Below are 21,117 nucleotides of genomic sequence, written 5' to 3' on the forward strand. Positions count from 1 at the left end.
TGGAAGCCTCTCCAACAAAATCCAGGTAGAATCAGGAATTCCCCAGGGCAGCTGTCTAGGCCCCTTACTTTTTTCAATCTTTACTAACGACATTCCACTGACTTTAAGTTAAGCCAGGCATATCTAAACTCAGCACACAAAAAAGAAACATCCTCTCACTGTCAACTGTGTTTATCTTCAGTAAACTTAACACATGTAAATATTTGTATGAACAGAACAAAATTCAACAACTGAGACATCAACTGAACAAGTTGTTCCACAGACATGTGACTAACAAAACTGGAATAATGTGTCCCTGAACAAAGGGGGGTCAAAATCAAAAGTAACAGTCAGTATGTGGTGTGGCCACCAGCTGCCTTAAGTACTGCAGTGCATCTCCTCCTCATGGACTGCACCATATTTGTCAGTTCTTGCTGTGAGATGTTACCCCACTCTTCCATCAAGGCACCTGCAAGTTCCTGGACATTTATGGGGGGAATGGCCCTAGCCCTCACATTCCGATCCAACAGGTCCCAGACGTGCTCAATGGGATTGAGATCCGGGCTCTTAGCTGGCCATGGCAGAACACTGACATTCCTGTCTTGCAGGAAATCATGCACACAACGAGCAGTATGGCTTGTGGCACTGTCATGCTGGAGGGTCATGAGCCTGCAGGAAGGATACCACATGAGGGAGGAGGATGTCTTCCCTGTAACACACAGCATTGAGATTGCCTGCAATGACAACAAGCTCAGTCCGATGATGCTGTGACACAATGTCCCAGACCATGACAGACCCTCTGCCTCCAAATCTGTCCCGCTGCAGAGTACAGGCCTCGGTGTAACGCTCATTCCTTCGACGATAAACGTGAATCCGACCATCATCCCTGGTGAGACAAAACCGCGACTCGTCAGTGAAGAGCACTTTTTTGCCAGTCCTGTCTGGTCCAGCGAAGGTGGGTTTGTGCCCATAGGCGACGTTATTGCCGATGATGTCTGGTGAGGACCTGCCTTACAACAGGCCTACAAGCCCTCAGTCCAGCCTCTCTCAGCCTATTGTGGACAGTCTGAGCACTGATGGAGGGATTGAGGGTTCCTGGTGTAACTCAGGCAGTTGTTGTTGCCATCCTGTACCTGTCCCGCAGGTGTGATGTTCGGATGTACAGATTCTGTGCAGGTGTTGTTACATGTGGTCTGCCACTGCGAGGACAATCAGCTGTCTGTCCTGTCTCCCTGTAGCGCTGTCTTAGGCGTCTCACAGTACGGACATTGCAATTTATTGCCCTGGCCACATCTGCAGTCCTCATGCCTCCTTGCAGCATGCCTAAGGCACATTCATGCAGATGAGCAGGTACCCTGGGCATCTTTCTTTTTCCGTTTTTCAGAGTCAGTAGAAAGGCTTCTTTAGAGTCCTAAGTTTTCATAACTGTGACCTTAATTGCCTACCGTCTGTAAGCTGTTAGTGTCTTAACGACCGTTCCAAAGGTGCGTGTTCATTAATTGTTTATGGTTAATTGAACAAGCATGGGAAACAGTGTTTAAACCCTTTACAGTGAGGAGCTGTGAAGATCTGTGAAGGATTTTTACTAATTCGTTTTGAAAGACAGGGTCCTGAAAAAGGGACGTTTCTTTTTTTGCTGAGTTTATGTATGCGGATGACTCAACGATATACACGTCAGCCACCACAGCAACTGAATTGACTGCAACACTTCACAAATAACTGCAGTTAGTTTCAGAATTAGTGGCAAGGAATAAGTTAATCCTAAATATTAAAAAATGAAAAGCATTGTATTTGGGACAAACCATTCACTAAACCCTAAACCTCAACTAAATTTTGTAATGAATAATGTGTAAATTGAGCAAGTTGAGGAGACTAAATTGCTTGGAGTAATAAAGATCTGCTCTGCATTCTTAACAGCACTATCAACAACGCAGGTCCTACAGGCCCTAGTTTTGTCACACCTGGACTACTGTTCAGACGTGTGGTCAGGATCCACAAAGAGGGAATTTGGGGAAAATTGGAATTGGCTCAGAACAGGGCAGCATGGCTGGCCCTTGGATGTACACAGAGAGCTAACATTAATAATATGCATGTCAATCTCTCCTGGTTCAAAGTGGAGGAGAGATTCACTTCATCGCTACTTGTATTCGTGAGAAGTTGTATGTTGAATGCACCAAGCTGTCTATTTGAACTGCTGGCACACAGCTCGGACACCCATGCATACCCCACAAGACAAGCCCCCAAAGGTATCTTCACAGTCCCCAAGTCCAGAACAGACTATGGGATGTACACAGTACTACATAGAGCCATGACTACATGGAATTCTATTCCACATCAAGTAACTCATGCAAGCACTAACATGTAATTTAAAAAACAGACAGGTGCAGACACATGCATACATACACACGATAACATATGCACTATACACACATGTACACATGGATTTTGTGTTGTAGATACAGTGACGTGCGAAAGTATTCATCCCCCCCCTTGACATTTTTCCTATTTCGTTGCTTTACAACCTGGAATTAAAATAGATTTAGAATTTTTTTTGGGGGGGGGGGTTGTATCATTTGATTTACACAACATGCCTACCACTTTGAAGATGCAAAATGTTTGTAATTGTGAAACAAACAAGAAATAAGACTAAAAAACTGAAAACTTGAGCGTGCATAACTATTCACCCCCCATAGTCAATACTTTGTAGAGCCACCTTTTGCAGCAATTACAGCTGCAAGTCTCTTGGGGTATGTCTCTATAAGCTTGGCACATCTAGCCACTGGGATTTTGGCCATTCTTCAAGGCAAAACTGCTCCAGCTCCTTCAAGTTGGATGGGTTCTGCTGGTGTACAGCAATCTTTAAGTCATACCACAGATTCTCAATTGGATTGAGGCCTGGGCTTTGACTAGGCCATTCCAAGACATTTAAATGTTTCCCCTTAATCCACTCGAGTGTTGCTTTAGCAGTATGCTTAGGGTCATTGTCCTGCTGGAAGGTGAACCTCCGTCCCAGTCTCAAATCTCTGGAAGACTGAAACAGGTTTCCTTCAAGAATTTCCCTGTATTTAGCATCATCCATCATTCCTTCAATTCTGACCAGTTTCCCAGTCCTTGCTGATGAAAAATATCCCCACAGCATGATGCTGCCACCACCATGCTTCACTGTGGGGATGGTGCTCTCAGGGTGATGAAAGGTATTGGGTTTGTGCCAGACATATCATTTTCCTTGATGGCCAAAAATCTCAATTTTAGTGTCATCTGACCAGAGTACCTTCTTCCTTATGTTTGGGGAGTCTCCCACATGCATTTTGGTGAATACCAAACATGTTTGCTTATTTTTTTCTTTAAGCAATGGCTTTTTCCTGGCCACTCTTCCGTAAAGCCCAGCTCTGTGGAGTATACGGCTTATAGTGGTCCTATGGACAGATACACCAATCTCCTCTGCGGAGCTTTGCAGCTCCGTCAGGGTTATCTTTCATCTCTTTGCTGCCTCTCTGATTAATGCCCTCCTTGCCTGGTCTGTGAGTTTTGGTGGGCAGCCCTCTCTTGGCAGCTTTGTTGTGGTGCCATATTCTTTCCATTTTTAATAATGGATTTAATGGTGCTCTGTGGGATGTTCAATGTTTCAGATATTTTTTATAACCTAACCCTGATCTGTACTTCTCCACAACTTTGTCCCTGACCTGTTTGGAGAGCTCCCTGGTCTTCATGGTGCCGCTTGCTTGGTGGTGCCCCTTGCTTAGTGGTGTTGCAGACTCTGGGGCCTTTCAGAACAGGTGTGTATATATACTGAGATCATGTGACAGATCATGTGACACTTAGATTGCACACAGGTGTACTTTATTTAACTAATTATGTGACTTCTGGAGGTAATTGGTTGCACCAGATCTTATTTAGGGGCATCATAGCAAAGGGGTGTGTCACACCCTGACCTTAGAGATCCTTTTTATGTCTCTTTTTTGGTTTGGTCTGGGCGTGAGTTGGGGTGGGCATTCTATGTTTTGTGTTCTATGTTTTCTATTTCTTTGTGTTTGGCCGGGTATGGTTCTCAATCAGGGACAGCTGTCTATCGTTGTCTCTGATTGGGAACCATACTTAGGTAACCTTTTCCCACCTGTGTGTGTGGGAGGTTGTCTCTGTTTAGAGCACTTTGCTTGTGAGCTTCACGGTTTGTTTTTGTAGTGTTTATTGTTTTGTTTGGCGTCATTTTGCTTAAAATAAAGAAAATGTACGCTCACCACACTGCACCTTGGTCCTTTCATTTCACATCACCAATTTGGACTATTTTGTGTATGTCCATTACATGAAATCCAAATATAAATCAATTTAAATTACAGGTTGTAATGCAACAAAATAGGAAAAATGGCAAGGGGGATGAATACTTTTACAAGACACTGTATGTAGTAGTAGAGTAGGGGCCTGAGGGCACACACATATTATGTTGTGAAATCTGTTGTGAATGTATTGTAATGTTTTTAAAAATGTATAATTGCCTTCATTTTGCTGGACCCCAGGAAGAATAGTTGCTGTCATGGCAGCAGCTAATGGGGATCCATAATAAATACAAATACAAGTTTTGGGATTTGGCGGACAGTTTGTGACAGAGAGGAGATCAGCTGTACCTGCTAAAATATGACATACAGGCTAGTATCACATAACTCTGAGGCTGTAAAGTTATGTATCAGAATGTATCTGCCAGGGTTATATAAAAAGCCTGCACCCTCTGTGACATAGAGAAAGATTTGAATCCACTTAACCCCAACATTTCTCTAAGTTTTCGCCATCATTTTGAAGCCCTAGTTATTATTTTGCTTTGACAAAGTAATTTCTCTAGATTATTATTTAGTGTGATTATTGATTCATTTATCTCTGTCCCTCATTTGAAGGTCAATCCTGCTACGTGAACTCCCATTTGAATATGGTGAAAGTAAACTATTTCTTTAATCTTTTTTCCAAAAGCAACATTAAACAGCTAATAGTCAAATCATAGAGTAAAAATAGGTGAGCTGGTTCTACTCTTTTTGGCCCTTTCCTGTGTTTTGTGGTGGAAAACTGACCGGGTCAAGCCTAACACGTCAACCCTGTTACCCATAGACAGACTACAAATGTTTTAACAACCCCCCTTCCATTGCCACTCCCTGTTGCACACAATACGTTTCCATTCCCCTTGTCAAAATGGAATTTATGGCTGATTTAAGATGAAATTGTCAAGGCTGTTACTGTCAACCCTGTTACGGTCAACCGTGTTACTTTATTTGGCACTTAATATGCACTTGCTACAGTATTTTTATTTATTTAACCTCTTGAGATTAAGTTACACTTCTCAAAAGGCACCGTGGAACAACCATAAAGCCTATGGTGGAATCAGTTGTTATCACCTTATAATAACACCCTGCTCCCAGATGTAAATAAACTATTAGCTACCCAAACCAGTGGTCAGAATGACATCACAGGGCTGGAAAAGGCATAAGACAGGTGACCCAGTTGCAGTATGAAATATATATAAAGCAGTGAACAATTAACTTCACTGCGCCTTGTCCACCACTATATTCTTCCTGCGTATAAGCATGATGGTATCTGTGAGACCGCCAATTTTAATAAGGCCAAGAAGGGAAAGGCTCTTCCTTTTCCAAATTCCTCAGGCCGCCTTGGAGGAAGTTGTGCTTTTGGGCTCTGGGTTCTGATAAGAGATGCGTGCTTGCAATTCAACCCCTCCCTCCCTCACAGCGCCAGGAAGTCGGAGGAGTGTGTTTAGGGGCCTGGGAAAATGGCGCTACGTGCTCTAGCCCTGACGCAATCCCCCCCCCCAGTGCGTCCCAGTGCACACCACACACACTACACACCCACTCTTCGTAGCAGTCTCCTAAGTCCTACCACTATATGGGCCTCCAGGCCTAGAGCTGTCTTTTGCCATGTCTCTTCATGAGTCGATAGACATGAGAAAAGCATCTCAGTGTTGATATGGTAACATCTCTCTGCTCTGACAGCTTACATGGTTCTGATCTTCACAACATCCTCCAGAGGACCAAGCCTTAGACTCAACAGCCTCAGTGGAATGCAAATACAGCTGCTTTTTACTGGGATGGCAAGTGTCAAGTGAGGTGTAAAAGTGGTATGAAAACCTCAAATGTCTGTGAGGTTATGTTGAGAACTGTAACATTAGACAAGTGGAGTGCTCGGGATGATATGACATTGGGTGGTTACTGTGGCCTAGTTAGATTACAACACAATGGATGTGTTCTAGGGAATGGCCAACATATGTCCTCTGAATGACTGTAAACAAGGACATTTATGAGGAAAAGACAAGAAAGACCAAAAGATAGAACTGACCTCCATTTTCTGTTCTTAAATCAAAGAATATAGATGTTTGATGAATCACAAATAACAGTGCTATCCAGCAGTTGGTCATCTATCATGTTTCTGTTCTGTTAGGTATTTGGTGTATGACCCAAGTGTGTCACTCGGTCAGCAAATCAGAGTTAATATGGAAAAAGTAACAATGGCTCTATAACAATGGCAATCAGAGAGCACCTGGTGATTGTTACGCAATCATTTATCCCCCTTAACCATCTATACCAGCGCTGGCTTATCTCATTCCATTACTCCCCGGCCAAAGTTGGCAGGTAGAATTGCATTAGGTCATAGGTATAATTGTTCCTGCGCTCTGTTGCTCCTGGTTGCTAACAACAGTGTCTGTGTAATCCACTCATGCCAATGGGGAAATGAGTTGGAGGGATTTTCGCTGCTATAGTTAGAGAACTTTCAGATTGCAGAAAGTATAATTGGTAAATGAAGGTCTTCTAGGAAATACTAGACACCACAATGAACCGGTCAATCTCTACTGAACCTTTTTAGAGAACCATCTGCAAATGAGCACAACTTAGGGGTCTGCTCAAATTGAACCATGTTGATTGGATTGAAATACTTGGCATTTAATGGTCAAGTAGAACTATGCACATGATATGATGCCAAATCTTAAAATGGTGAAATACAACAGTTAGTTGATTAGAGACCAAATACTCCAATCCATTGCAATGACTGAGTGACTTTGTTCAGTCTGGTTCCTCTGAAAAGCTAACACCATGGGAAAAAGACTTATTGGAAAACAACAGATTTGCTAGGCATTTTATCTCTGATTCAAAAGTAGCTGGTTTTCTATCATAACTCCTAAGTTCATCAAATTTTGCAGCCTGAACCCATTGCCTACGTGCTAGGAATACGTATGGAGCAGGAAACAAATACAGTGTATTACACACTAACATTACACACTAGCATCACAGAAATTAATTTAATAAATTGACTGGCACCTGCATGAAGAATTCAATATAACACTCTCCCACATAACACTCAACCTACAGGCCAGAAATACAAATATAAATGTTATACTCTGTAGGCGTAAATTCTTAAGATATAAAAATATATTTTACGTGGACATTTTTTAGAGGATTAATTTTCTTAATTTTAAAACTAAGTAAACTAAGAAACCAAACTTTCGAATCTATATGAAAAAACATCTAGGCAATTTAAACAAGTATTTATTACATTATTTGATATAAAATAATACATTTTTAATGAGCTGAAGTATCATATTTATGTACTTTTGTTCCTTGACAAAATGGTGAATATTGACACTGTCTTTACTGATCCTACTCAAACAATCAACCACTTATTTTTTTCATTAGAACTCACTCAAGAACATTTTCAAGGATTTTATTAACAGTATAGTAATTTATTTAGCAAACAGTCTTATCTAGAGTGATTTACAGTAGGGAGTGCATATATTTTTATACAGGTCCCTTGTGGGAATCAAACCCACAACCCTGATGTTGCACACACATGCGCTACCAACTAAGCCACAGTGAACCCTTTCATGTTCCTTGAAAGTGAAACTATTCCTTTTGAATCTATATGACAAAACATTTCGGCTAGTTAAATAAGTCTTTTTAAAAGCCTGTTGCAAAACTATAGTCTAGAGCATGCATTAGACTAAAGGGCTGATGCTCATGCGGTGGTGCAGCACATCACCTTACATCATCTGAACTCCTCACCTCATTTTGAGCATCACATGAACCTCACAGCTGACACCCTATCAGGTTAGTAGTGGCTCTCTGAATATGTTAATACATCTAAGTTTATATTTGTCGGAGTCCTAGAATTTGCTATTGTACTACTAAAGTTCATAGAAGAAAAGTTATTACTTACTTGTAATCAACATGGTGATGTATTGTCAGATGAAATGTGATATTTAGTCTCGTTTTATTCTTGTTAAGAATGAGCAAACTTATCAAACTTGATGTTGAATAATAAAAATACATAAAAACTATACAAATCTAATCAAATATTGAAGACAAGTTCAGCAGTCTTGATCATATTGGCCATCATAGTGAAATCAGTACAAACATTTCCACTTTCCAGTCGCCCTTCCCTCCCCTGGACCATACCAACTGCACTTAACGCTCACCCCAGGAGGGAGGCTTCCAAAACTACATAATGGATGACCAAGGCTGTTGACTTTAAAAGCATGCCAGGGTATTTATAAAGTATTTTAGAATTCAGATAACTTTCTCTACTGTGACAACTAATACAATTGTAACATCTAAAATAATTCATTTTAAATTAGCTAATTTATCCCCCCCCCCTCCCCCCACACCATCACCCTTAAGAGAGTGTGGTTGATCCCATGACATTGCCCTGTTGGTATTAGACTAGACTGGAGTGACCAGAAAGAGATTTCCAAACCTCAGACACTGGCCTTGAGGCCATTTCCCCCCCTTTGTAGTCAGACTTGACAGCTAAAATTGGATGTAGCAGACAATCAGCCTATCATGGTAAACACGGAAACTCTCAAAGACAGTCAGGCCAAGAACATGATTAAATTCCCTCCACACAGGCTTCATAATAATCATGTATTTTTTATTTAATACAGTACAATATTTGTACTTTATGTAACTATTCCTTCCAATATCCAGATACCATTTCTTACACATTTATGTTCTCAATTTTCATGACAAAATGGTGAATTTTGAATCTATCTTTACTGATCCTACTCAAACAATCAACCACTTATTTATGACATTAGAACTCACTCAATAACATTTTCATGGATTTCATTAACATCATAGTAATTCAGCAGACAGTCTTATCCAGAGTGCATACATTTTCATACTGGTCCCCCATGGGAATCAAACACACAACCCTAATGTTGAACACACCACACTCTATCGACTGAGCCACAGGGAACCCTTCCATGTTCCTTGAAAGTCAAATTATTCCTATGGTATAGTACCTTACCTCTAAAACCTGCAGCCCACACTTGTATGTGGTCTGACCTTCTCCTGTAGCTGCTATCAGCATCTTGTAAAAGGCAGCCGTTGTTTCAAAGCAGAAATGGCACATTTAGTTCAAATCAAAAGAACAAGAGGATAGTAACTCTAATGACTACCCTTAAACCACTGTGGATGATGACAAAAACCTGCAGTGCTAATAGCCCTCTTCAAGGCTTCATCAGGATTCATTCCTAGGTAAGCCATTAGCGGTAATAGGTTCCATTTACAACGTGGGTGTTTGATTAGGCTCTTTTAAATGTGAAAACCCCTTGAGAGGGCCACCTCTTTGCTGCATTAATTCACAGTTGAATGAAAGATGGAAAGAAATGAAAACAACTAATGACTTTTACACAAGAGTGAAGTACAGGAACCATGGTCCCCTTGGCAACCTTCCTGGAGCGCTTAGCTGAAGTTTATAATAAAAGCTGGAAATAGGCATTCTTGGCTGTTACTGGGAATGAGATGTTTTTCTTGGATGACCCTAGCCCAAGATTCTGGTTTATGTGCATGATGTCATAGTCCATCATAATGCAGACCAAAGTTTTGTTATTTTTCCTGCAGATCTCGAAACCGCTTCTGCTTCATGTCTATGTACTAAAGTAATTATTTTATAATACACTTTTGAAGACAAATGTTGACTACGGTAACTGTCTCAACTGACCAAATATTTTATCTTGGCACAATTCTAAAGTTTTTCTGTTTGGGTTAGCTGGTGAATTCATCAAAGCCACTGGCTCCTTCTGGTTCCTTGAGGGTCCCACCCTTGTTTTGGGTGAGTTAATTTTGCGGGACGGGGGTGTGCACTGCAGTCCTCCTCCCCAAGCAAAGGCTTCCACTCTGACAAGCCCCTTATTCCAAATGGTCCAACTTCAAATGATGTAAAGCACTGTCCTTCCATCACACAATCTGCTTTAATTCTATACCTATATAAAACATATTAGCTGCTGTTGAATGGTTTGAGTTCTGTGGATGTTATAAAACTTGTTGCTATTTAAGAGATTATGACTTCTGGGTTTTCCTCCTCAGGATCACAACTCCTAAATACTGAAGTGATAGTGATCAGCAAGGATGAAATGATCGCTGCTGTTAATATCTAAGTTTCTCTACCTCTCCCATCAAATCAAACTTAACCATGACGACAGATGTTTTTCTACTTACTGTTGCTTCATGGGCAGTCAGCCTGCCTTACAATAAATACACAACATCACAAAGAAATTGCTATACGAAGACGTGGAACTATGCTGAAACTATAGAAACCACACTGAACACCACAACAAAGAAGATCATTCCGCATCATCTCACTTTACGATATGAGCTTGGACAGGTTGGCTGAAAATGGCCAGGCTATAGCCAAATGGGTCTATATATCAAAGACACACATCCAGAGGTCCAATAGCATCTCTCTCCAGTTATAAATGATATCATCTGTGTTCAAATCTTTGTGTTGATGAAATTATGTTACTTCAACAGCTGTGGTGGCAGACCGGCATGCAGCCATCCAGTCTGTTCTACTGGATGGTTTTATTTACAACTGAAGTATTTACAATGACTGTGATTAATGCTAATGGCCAAGCCTCTCTATTGGAAACAGTCAGATCCATCCACCAAGACTGATCCAAAGCAACACTAGCGCCATGTGGACTGTGGGTATGTTTAATACAAAGCGACATATGTCCTAGTGTTGTGAGAAGGACAAAGGGACAGCCGTGTGTGTGTTTACCTAGTATGAAAGTTGCCCCATCCTCATTTGTTTGCTCTTCCATAAAGCTGAGAGGCTCACTTAGGCTTGACCTCTGCCCTTGGCAGCCGCTGCACTGCTGGCCCCTGGTCACTGTTTTGTAAGGTTATGCAAGAACACACATCATTTTCCTGAGTAAGAGGAGGAGGGCGTCACAAAAGGAAGAATTCAGCTCACTACCCCTCCCAGGGTAGAGAGAGTGTGTGTGTGTGTGTGTGTGTGTGTGTGTGTGTGTGTGTGTGTGTGTGTGTGTGTGTGTGTGTGTGTGTGTGTGTGTGTGTGTGTGTGTGTGTGTGTGTGTGTGTGTGTGTGTGTGTGTGTGTGTGTGTGTGTGTGTGTGTGTGTGAGACTGTGTGTGTGTGTGTGGTTATGACTGTGTTACTGAGGGTATGTGAGGATGTGTCATGTGTTTACTCTCATGGACTTAGTTTCTATTTGAGTATATCATATGCACTTGTGATTGTGTGTTTCTCTCTATGTGTTTATTTCTGTGTCTGCAATCTGAGTCCAGCCTCTAAGTCTTTGGGCTGGTATTTCCGTTGATGTAGGAAGCGCTCTTTCTGTCCCTACAACTGTGTGTCCCTCCCCTTCTACTCACCGGTACTGCAGCTCCAGCTTGCCATCTAGCCTCTGTGTTCAAATCAACCTGTCCTGAACACACTGGGCACCTCTGTACTGGAACCAGGAAACGCTGAGCATAATCACTGACCACCTCCTCATCGCTCAAAATAACTTCTAACTTTAGCAGAAATATTTTAGCAAATGATAATAATAAAACTACAGTATTTTGGCCTGTTTGTGTACCCTTTAGGGACAGAGACATAGGGACAGAGGTGGCAGTGTGGAATGAAAATAACCTGTGAAAATAATTAAAGCATTTGACATGAAAACTGGAAAAAACACACCAGTAGCTGACATCTGTGAGGTAATACCAAACCCATGAAAAGGCCTTGGCCCTGCCGTGCCCTGACATGGTCTGAATGTTATGGTATAATAGTGGTGTAGAGTTAGTAGAGTTGTCAGTTGCCTGTTTGTCTCTTTCTGCACTGAATATAATTTCCATAGAGCTCAGAGCTTAGGTTACAGTAGGCCAGACTCTGTCACAGGCCAAGCGACAGGACTAGCCCTTGAAAGGAGCCTCTGACGAGCTACAGAATCAATTAAGTGGGGATATGATACGAGCTGTGCTTTATTAGTTAGAAATTATTAGTTGCTTTATTACATAGAAATGATCTGGGGTGCAGAGTAATGGCCCATCCATGTACAGTTCATTTGGAAGGCTTCTTCATTGGGACACCTATGGCTGCTATGTTCTCTGGAAACATATTTGTGTTTATTTCCCTTCTCATACCTCAGCTATTGAATTGGAGTTTAGGGAACACAGTTCTATTTCATATATCTGATAATGGCACTGGAGGGGATGGCTGCTTTTTTATTGGCTCCTAACCAACTGTGCTATTTTGTGTGTTTTTTCCCGCATTGTTTATAACTTATTTTGTACATAATATTGCTGCTACTGCCTCTTATGACCAAAAATAGCTTCTGGTTATCAGAACAGTGATTACTCACCTCGAACTGGACAAAGATTTTTTTCTTTAATGAGTCCAACGCAAAGGATTTACTGCTTCTCCGAATCCAGGCAGAAATACATATAATTTGCGTGAAGAAAAGACGGAAATACAGGGGGCTGGCAAGTGAGAATTTGTTGGTGAGTGGGTAACCCGCCTCAACCATCCGTTCTATTGGCCAACTTGCAATTACTGGAGAATAAAATGGATGACCTCCCTTTGGGACTATCCTACCAACGGGTTATTAAAAACTGTAATATGTTTCACAGAGTCGTGGCTGAACGAAAACATGGATAATATACAGTGCCTTCGGAAAGTATTCAGACCCCATGACTTTTTCAAAATGTTACGTTACAGCCTTGTTTTAAAATGGGTTGAATAACAATCCTCAGCAATCTACACACAATACCCCATAATGCAAAGCGGAAACAGAAAATACCTTTGCTATGAGACTCAAAATTGACCTCAGTTGCATCCTGTTTCCATTGATCATCCTTGAGATGTTTCTACAATTTGATTGGACTCCAACTGTGGTAAATTCAATTGATTGGACATGATTTGGAAAGGCACACACCTGTCTATAAAAGGAATCAGTTGACAGTGCATGTCAGAGCAAATACCAAGCCATGAGGTCGAAGGAATTGTCCGTGGAGCCCCCGAGACAAGATTATGTTGAGGCAAAGATCTTGGGAAGGGTACCAAAAATGTCTGCAGCATTGAAGGTCCCCAAAAACACAGAGGCCTCCATCATTCTTAAATGGAATAAGTTTGGAATCACCAAGACTCTTCCTAGAGCTGGCGGCCCAGGAAACTGAGCAATCGGGAGAGAAGGGCCTTGGTCGGGAAGGTGACCAAGAACCCAATGTTCACTCTGACAGAGCTCTAGAGTTTCTCTGTGCAGATGGAAGAAACTTCCAGAAGGACAACCATCTCTGCAGTACTCCACCTATCAGGCCTTTATGGTAGAGTGGACAGATGGAAGCCACTCCTCAGTAAAAGTCACACGACAGCCCGCCTAAAGGCACCTAAAGGACTCTCAGATGATGAGAAACAAGATTCCCTGGTCTGATGAAACCAAGAAGAAGTCTTTGGCCTGAATGGCAAGCATCACGTCTGGAGGAAACCTGGCACAATCCCTACGTTGATGCATGGTGGTGGCAACATAATGCTGTCGGTTATGTTTTCCAGCGGCAGGGACAAAGTACAGAGCGATCCTTGATGAAAACCTGCTCCAGAGCGCTCAGGACCTAAGACTGGGACAAAGGTTCACCTTCCAACAGGACAACAACCCTAAGCACACAGCAGAGACAACGCAGGAGTTGCTTCAGGACAAGACTCTGAATGTCCTTGAGTGGCCCAGCCAGAGCCCGGGCTTGAACCTGATCGAACATCTCTGGAGAGACCTGAAAATAGCTGTGCAGCAATGCTCCTCATCCAACCTGACAGAGTGTGAGAGAATCTGCAGAGAAGAATGGGAGAAACTCCCCAAATACAGGTTTGTTAAGCTTGTAGCGTCATACCCAAGAAGACTCGATGTTGTAATCACTGCCAAAGGTGCATCAACAAAATACTGAGTATAGGGTCTGAATACTTATGTAAATGTAATATTTAAGTTTTTTATTTTGAATACACTTGCAAAAAATGATAAAAAACAGTTTTTGCTTTGTCATCATACGGTATTGTGTGTAGATTGATGAGGGAATAAAAAAATACATTTTAGAATAAGGCTGTAATGTTACAAAATGTGGAAAAAGTCAAGGGGTCTGAAAACTTTCTGAAGGCACTGAACAATTGGCTTGGCTTTCCATGCATCGACAGAACAGAACAGCTACATCTGGTAAGATGAGGGGTGTGTGTGTGTGTCTATTTGTCAATAATAGCTTTCAAGAAGCGGGACACTAATCCAGACGCTTATAAGAAATCCTGCTATGCCTTCAGATGAACTATCAAACAGGCAAAGCGTCAATACAGGACTAAGATTGAATCCTACTACACCGGTTCTAACGCACGTCGGCTGTGGCAGGGCTTGCAAACTATTACGGACTACAAAGGGAAACCCAGCCGTGAACTGCCCAGTGGCGCGAGCCTACCAGATGAGCTAAATGCCTTTTATGCTCGCTTCGAGGCAAGTAACACTGAAGCATGCATGAGAGCACCATCTGCTCTGGAAGACTGTGTGATCACGCTCTCCATAGCCAATGTGAGCAAGAAATTTAAACAGGTCAACATTCCCAAGGCCGCGGGGCCAGACGCATTACCGGGACATGTACGCAGAGCATGCGTGGACGAACTGGCAAGTGTCTTCACTGACATGTTGAATTTTCACTGACTGAGTCTGTAATACCTACATGTTTCATGCTGACCACCATAGTCCCTGTGCCCAAGAAAGTGAAGGTAACCTGCATAAATGACTACCATCCCTTAGCACTCACGTTTGTAGCCATGAAGTGCTTTGAAAGGCTGGTCATTGCTCACATCAGCACCATCATCACAGAAACTCTAGACTCACTTCAATTCGCATACCGCCCCAACAGATCCACAGATAATCCAATCTCTATTGCACTCCACACTGTCCTTTCACACCTGGACAAAGGACCACCTATGTGAGAATGCTGTTCATTGACTACAGCTCAGCATTCAACACCATAGAGCCCACAAAGCTAAGGACCCTGGTCACTAAACACCTTGTGCAACTGGATCCTGGACTTCCTGACGGTCCGCTTCCAGGTGGCAAGGGTAGAGGCAACAACATATCTGCCACGCTGATCCTCAACATGGAGGCCCCTTAGGGGTGCATGCTTTGTCCCGTCCCGTACTCCATGTTCACCCATGACTGCGTGGCCAAGCACAACTCCAACACCATCATTAAGTTTGCTGACAACACAACAGTGGTAGTCCTGATCACCCACAACGATGAGATAGTCTATTGGGAGGAGGTCAGAGACCTGGCAGTGTGGTGCCAGGACAACAACCTCTCCCTTAACGCGAGCAAGACAAAGGAGCTGATCGTGGACTGCAGGAAAAGGAGGGCCGAACACGCCCCCATTCACATCAACGGGTCGAGAGGACCGGGTCGAGAGTTTCAAGTTCCTTGGTGTCCACATCACCAACAAACTATCATGGTCCAAACACATCAAGACAGTCGTGAAGAGGGCACAACAACACCTTTCCCCCTCAGGAGACTGAAAAGATTTGGCATGGGTCCCACAGATCCTCAAAAAGTTCAACAGCTGCACCATTGAGAGCATCCTGACCGGTTGCATCACTGCCTGGTATGGCAACTGCTTGGCATCCAACCGTAAGGTGCTCCAGAGGGTAGTAAGTACGGTCCAGTACATCATGCCATCCAGGACCTATATACTACTCAACCAAGTCATAGACTATGCTCTCTGCTACTTCACGGCAAGTGGTACCGAGCGTGGAGTCTAGGTCCAAAAGGCACCGTAACAACTTCTACCCCCAAGCCATGCTGAACAATTAATCGAATGGCCATTACTTTGCTTACACTACTGCTACTCACTGTTTATTATCTCTGCATAGTCACTTTACCCCTACCTCCATGTATAAATTACCTCGACTAACCTGCACATTGACTCTGTACCGGTATTTTTTTAACTTTAGATTATTTAGTAAATATAGGCCCACGAGCCGCTGAGGCCCCTAATGATGAGCTCCATTTTTTTGTGGCCCCCACCTCCGTTAAAGTTGCCCATCCCTGCCCTAGAGAAATAACTAGCATTGGACCCCACTTAACTGTGATAGTAAGGTCTGCACAAATATGTGAAGTGAATACTTATTTACGTACTCCATGAAGTTGATGTATTCCGAGGAGCGCGTGCTTCTTGACATACACTTTGCAGTGTGTACTTGTTGACATACTACACAAAGTATGTACACTACAAAGTTTGTCCTTGTTTACATACAGTACACTTTGAAGTGTGTACATTTCTTGTTGATGCAGTGTGTTACAATGGAAAGCCTGGGCATCATGCAGGCTGAAGGTCATAATGGTCCCTAGTGGGGTTCCGGAGTCTTCCCGGAGCCTTCCCATCAGGATATCCCAGTCCCACGCCATCCCACATTCTGTCTCCGAGCCAGTGACCCAAAATAGCACCTCTGATCCGTTCGGCTTGTTGTCTATCCATCCAGGAAATGTCAAAGCTATGATGTACATTGGCCTGTTCTCTCTGACCCCTTGTCTTTCTCTGTGTTTACAATGGGCTTAGCTAAAGCCACCATGTGGAATTATGCTCTACTCACATGGTCTTTAGTGTCTAAATCCAGAGCTCTGACATTGATTCAAATGGTGTTAGTTTATACCGACTGACTGTTCAGTACCATGATACTAGATATTTAAGCAGTCGCCGATGACTCAGATTTGAACCCTTACTCCGGTTTGAACCCTAAAAGTCAAGGGCACAGGGACTATACTATGGTGGTCAAAGTCAAGAATAAGTAAGTAAAATAAAGTACACAAAGCATGTGCTTTTTGTATTACACTAACTAGGTAAAGGAGTAAATCAATGCTGGATAGTCTTCATTTGTTATTTTTTACATGCTTTTATGAGTCTATAAGGAAGCCCGACAGAAGCCCAAGGCAAAAAAACTAAAAAAACGTAGGCTTTAAATTATCTAGTTCGAACAACTTAGTAAATATATGTTTTTCTTACTAAGTCGTTCAAACGAGATACTAACTCGTTTGAAATTACATATTAATTACTTTGAACAGCGTATTATCTCATTCAAATGAGTTAATTGTCTAATTAGGCCTAATTTCTGATGCAGTGCCAGCTGTGCTTGTAAGACCGTTGCTGCAGCCATTCATTCACTGATTCCATCCATTGATATGATTATTCAATGACAGTTATTTAATAGCCTAAAGCAGGGCTGCTTTTGAATGCCAGAGCATGTAAGTGGGCCAACAAGATCTCATGGTTTTAACAATTTGACATCAGATTCTGACGTTTATCCAAGTTTCTCCAAACATCAAATTTCCGAAGGGTTTCTGAAACACTGGGTTGCTCCTCCTGCTCAGCATTGTCTTTCCAAGGCTGGCGTGTTCAATCTCAGTGGTGGACATTCTTTTTTTTCTTCCTTTTTTCTATCCCTAACCTTCACCAAAAAACATTCGTAATGAATGCCTTACCTTAACAGTGTAGTTGTTTTTGTTTTAAAACTATCGAAAACCTTAACCCGTAATGTAAGCATTTGGGATGAATCAAGGAAGACGCTGAGCAAGAGGAGGAAAAGAGGGTGTCAAAAACACTTTGACATTTGACGTTTGGAGCAACGTTGAAACTTGATGTTTGGAGAAATGTGGATAAACATCAGAATCTGAAGTCAAATTGATAAAACCGTGAGATCTTGTTGGCCCACTACATGTTCTGGTATTCAAAAGCAGCCCTATCAAAGAATAAAAAATCATATCAATGGATGGAACGATCTGACAAGCACAACTGCTGCTGCATAACACATTAGGCCTAACTAGACAAAATGTAATTTGAGCATTTATTCAAATGTTATTCAAACAACTTTGTATGTCGTTCAAACATTTTTTGTTCAAATGAGATACTAAGTAATTCGAACAAGATACTAAGTCATTCGGAATAGATTATTCCAATCGTTTTCTTTTTTGCCTTGGGTTTCAGGGCTTCTGTACGTCTATGGTGTCTAACGTCCTTTCTTAATTCCTTCTCTTAATTATAGGAGAAGCCTTTTCACTCATGCAGGTGGGAGATTGTTGTGCCAGCCGACGTCAGTGTCCATCTGCTTAGTTTTGGCAAAGAAAGACGTCTCCAAAATGTCTGTCAGAAGCCCAGAAATGACCCATTCAGCGCAGAGACAGGAGGGAGCCACAATTCAAAAGTGGCAGGGATTTAGGCAGTGCCTGGAATGAATACCACAGTGTGTGTGTGTGTGTGTGTGTGTGTGTGTGTGTGTGTGTGTGTGTGTGTGTGTGTGTGTGTGTGTGTGTGTGTGTGTGTGTGTGTGTGTGTGTGTGTGTGTGTGTGTGACTGTACACAATGAGAAGAAAACAGACAAGTGTTTGCCTCTCCTCCATGTGATGCCAACTGTTCTGCACACACAGCTAAGAGCCAGAGCATTTGAGCACAAGGTAAGCAAACAGTTTAGAGTATAATCTCCTCCCTAGCCCCCTACAGAATGGCTAGACGGGTATACGCACTTGCACCCACATGTGTACACCTGCAGAAGAAATAGAACACACTCACGCACAGCAATGCTTAACACCATAGCAGCACCCACCTGTAGCACACGCTCCAGCAGGTATATCTCACTGGTCACCCCCAATGCCAATTCTTCCTTTGGCCGTCTTTCCTTCCAGTTCTCTGCTGCCAATGACTGGAACAAACTGCAAAAATCACTAAAGCTGGAGACTCTTACCTCCCTCACTAGCTTTAAGGACCATCTGTCAGAGCAGCTCACAGATCCCTGCACCTGTACATAGCTCATCTGTAAATAGCCCATCCAATCTACCTCATCCCCATACTGTATTTATTTATTTATCTTGCTCCTTTGCACCCCAGTATCTCTACTTACACATTAATCTTCTGCACATTCTACCATTCCAGTGTGTAATTGCTATATTGTAATTACTTCACCAAAATGTCCTATTTATTGCCTTACCTCTATCCTACCTCATTTGAACATGCTGTATATAGATTTTTTCAACTGTATTATTGATTGTATGTTTGTTTTTTCCCATGTTTTCCTGGATTTGAACCAGGGAATGTAGTGACACCTCTTGCACTGATATGCAGTGCCTTAGATAGCAGCGCCACTCTGGAGAAGTCCCTGGTTTAATATATATATATACACAGTACCAGTCAAAAGTTTGGACACACCTACTCATGCAAGGGTTTTCTTTATTTGTACTATTTTCTACATTGTAGAATAATATTGAAGACATCCAAACTATCAAATAACACACATGGAATCATGTAGTAACCAAATAAGTTTCAAGCAAATCAAAATATATTTTATAATTTAGATACTTCAAAGTAGCCACACTTTGCCTTTATGACAGCATTGAAAACCCTCTTGGTATTCTCTCAACCAGCTTCATGAGGATTGCTTTTCCAACAGACTTGAAGGAGTTCCCACATATGCTGAGCACTTGTTGGGTGCTTTTCCTTCACTCTGCAGTCCAACTTATCCCAAACCATCTCAATTGGGTTGAGGTCGGGTGATTGTGGAGGCCAGGTCATTTGATGCAGCAATGAAGCACTCCATCACACTCCTTCTTGGTCAAATAGCCCTTACACAGCCTGGAGGTGTGTTTTGGGCCCTTGTCCTGTTGAAAAACAAATTACAGTCCCACTAAGCGCAATCCAGATGAGATGGCGTATCGCTGCAGAATACTGTGGTAGCCATGCTGGTGTGCATTGAATTCTAAAGAAATCACCAACAGTGTCACCAGAAATGCACCCCCACATAATCACACCTCCTCCTCCATGCTTCATGGTGGGAATCACACTTGCGGACATCATCCGTTCACCTACTCTGCACCTTACAAAGACACAGCAGTTGGAACCGAAAATCTCACATTTAGACTCATCAGACCAAAGGACAGATTTCCACGGTGTTTCTTGGCCCAAACAAGTCTGTTCTTCTTATTGGTGTCCTTTAGTAGTGGTTTCTTTGCAGCAATTCGACCATGAAGGCCTGATTCACACAGTGTCCTCTGAACAGTTGATGTTGAGATGTGTCTGTTACTTGAACTCTGTGAAGCATTTATTTGGGCTGCAATCTGAGGTGCAGTTAACTCTAATGAATTTATCCTCTGCAACAGAGGTAACTCTGGGTCTTCTATTCCTGTGGCGGTCCTAATGAGAGCCTGTTTAATCGTAGCGCTTGATGGTTTTTGCGACTGCACTTGAAGAAACTTTCAAAGTTCTTGACATTTTCCATATTAACTGACCTTCTTGTCTTCAAGTAATGATGGACTGTCATTTCTCTTTGCTTATTTGAGCTGTTCTTGCCATAATATGTACTTGGTCTTTTACCAAATAGGGCTATCTTCTGTATACCAACCCTACCTCGTCACAACACAACTGCTCAAATGCATTAAGAAGGAAATAAATTCCACAAATGAACTTTTAACAAGTTACACCTGTTAATTAAAATGCAGTCCAGGTGACTGTCTCATGAAACTGGTTGACTCCATATGTGTTATTTCAAAGTGTTGATGTCTTTACTATTATTCTACAGTGTGAAAATAGTAAAAATAAAGAAAAACCCTTAAATGAGTAGGTGTGTCCAAACCTTTGACAGGTACGGTATATATAAATATATATTTTTAGGAACTCAGTAGGGGTCTCAACTTACTGTTGAGAGTTAGAATAGTAGAATACATAAGGTGCAAGTTCGAAATTTGTTTGTGCATCAGCAGTTTTTCTCTTGTTTTGTCAGTCATTGACAGTCACTCAATTAGCCATGTCAGCTGTTTTTTTAGATTGGTAAGTTAGTCTAGTCCAGTTATCTAAAC

The 21,117-nt window shown here is 42.1% G+C and overlaps 1 protein-coding gene across 2 annotated transcripts in view; it reads right to left on the reverse strand.

Annotated features, from left to right (window-relative positions):
- The window catches only part of LOC118391133 (rho GTPase-activating protein 7-like), a 108,367-nt gene that overhangs the window by 22,523 nt on the left and 64,727 nt on the right, over positions 1 to 21,117 (reverse strand). Inside the window, exon 1 of one of the 2 annotated variants that reach the window (XM_035782185.2) lies at positions 8,182 to 8,380. The exons of the other annotated variant lie outside the window; for it this stretch is intronic. Within the exon in view, the coding sequence (XP_035638078.1) occupies positions 8,182 to 8,194 (13 nt within the window). The 5' untranslated portion in view covers positions 8,195 to 8,380. Of the gene's footprint in view, positions 1 to 8,181; positions 8,381 to 21,117 lie in introns of those variants that run through there. 2 annotated transcript variants of the gene reach the window in all.

This window comes from Oncorhynchus keta, chromosome 12 (assembly GCF_023373465.1).
Source record: "Oncorhynchus keta strain PuntledgeMale-10-30-2019 chromosome 12, Oket_V2, whole genome shotgun sequence".
Lineage (NCBI taxonomy): Eukaryota > Metazoa > Chordata > Actinopteri > Salmoniformes > Salmonidae > Oncorhynchus > Oncorhynchus keta.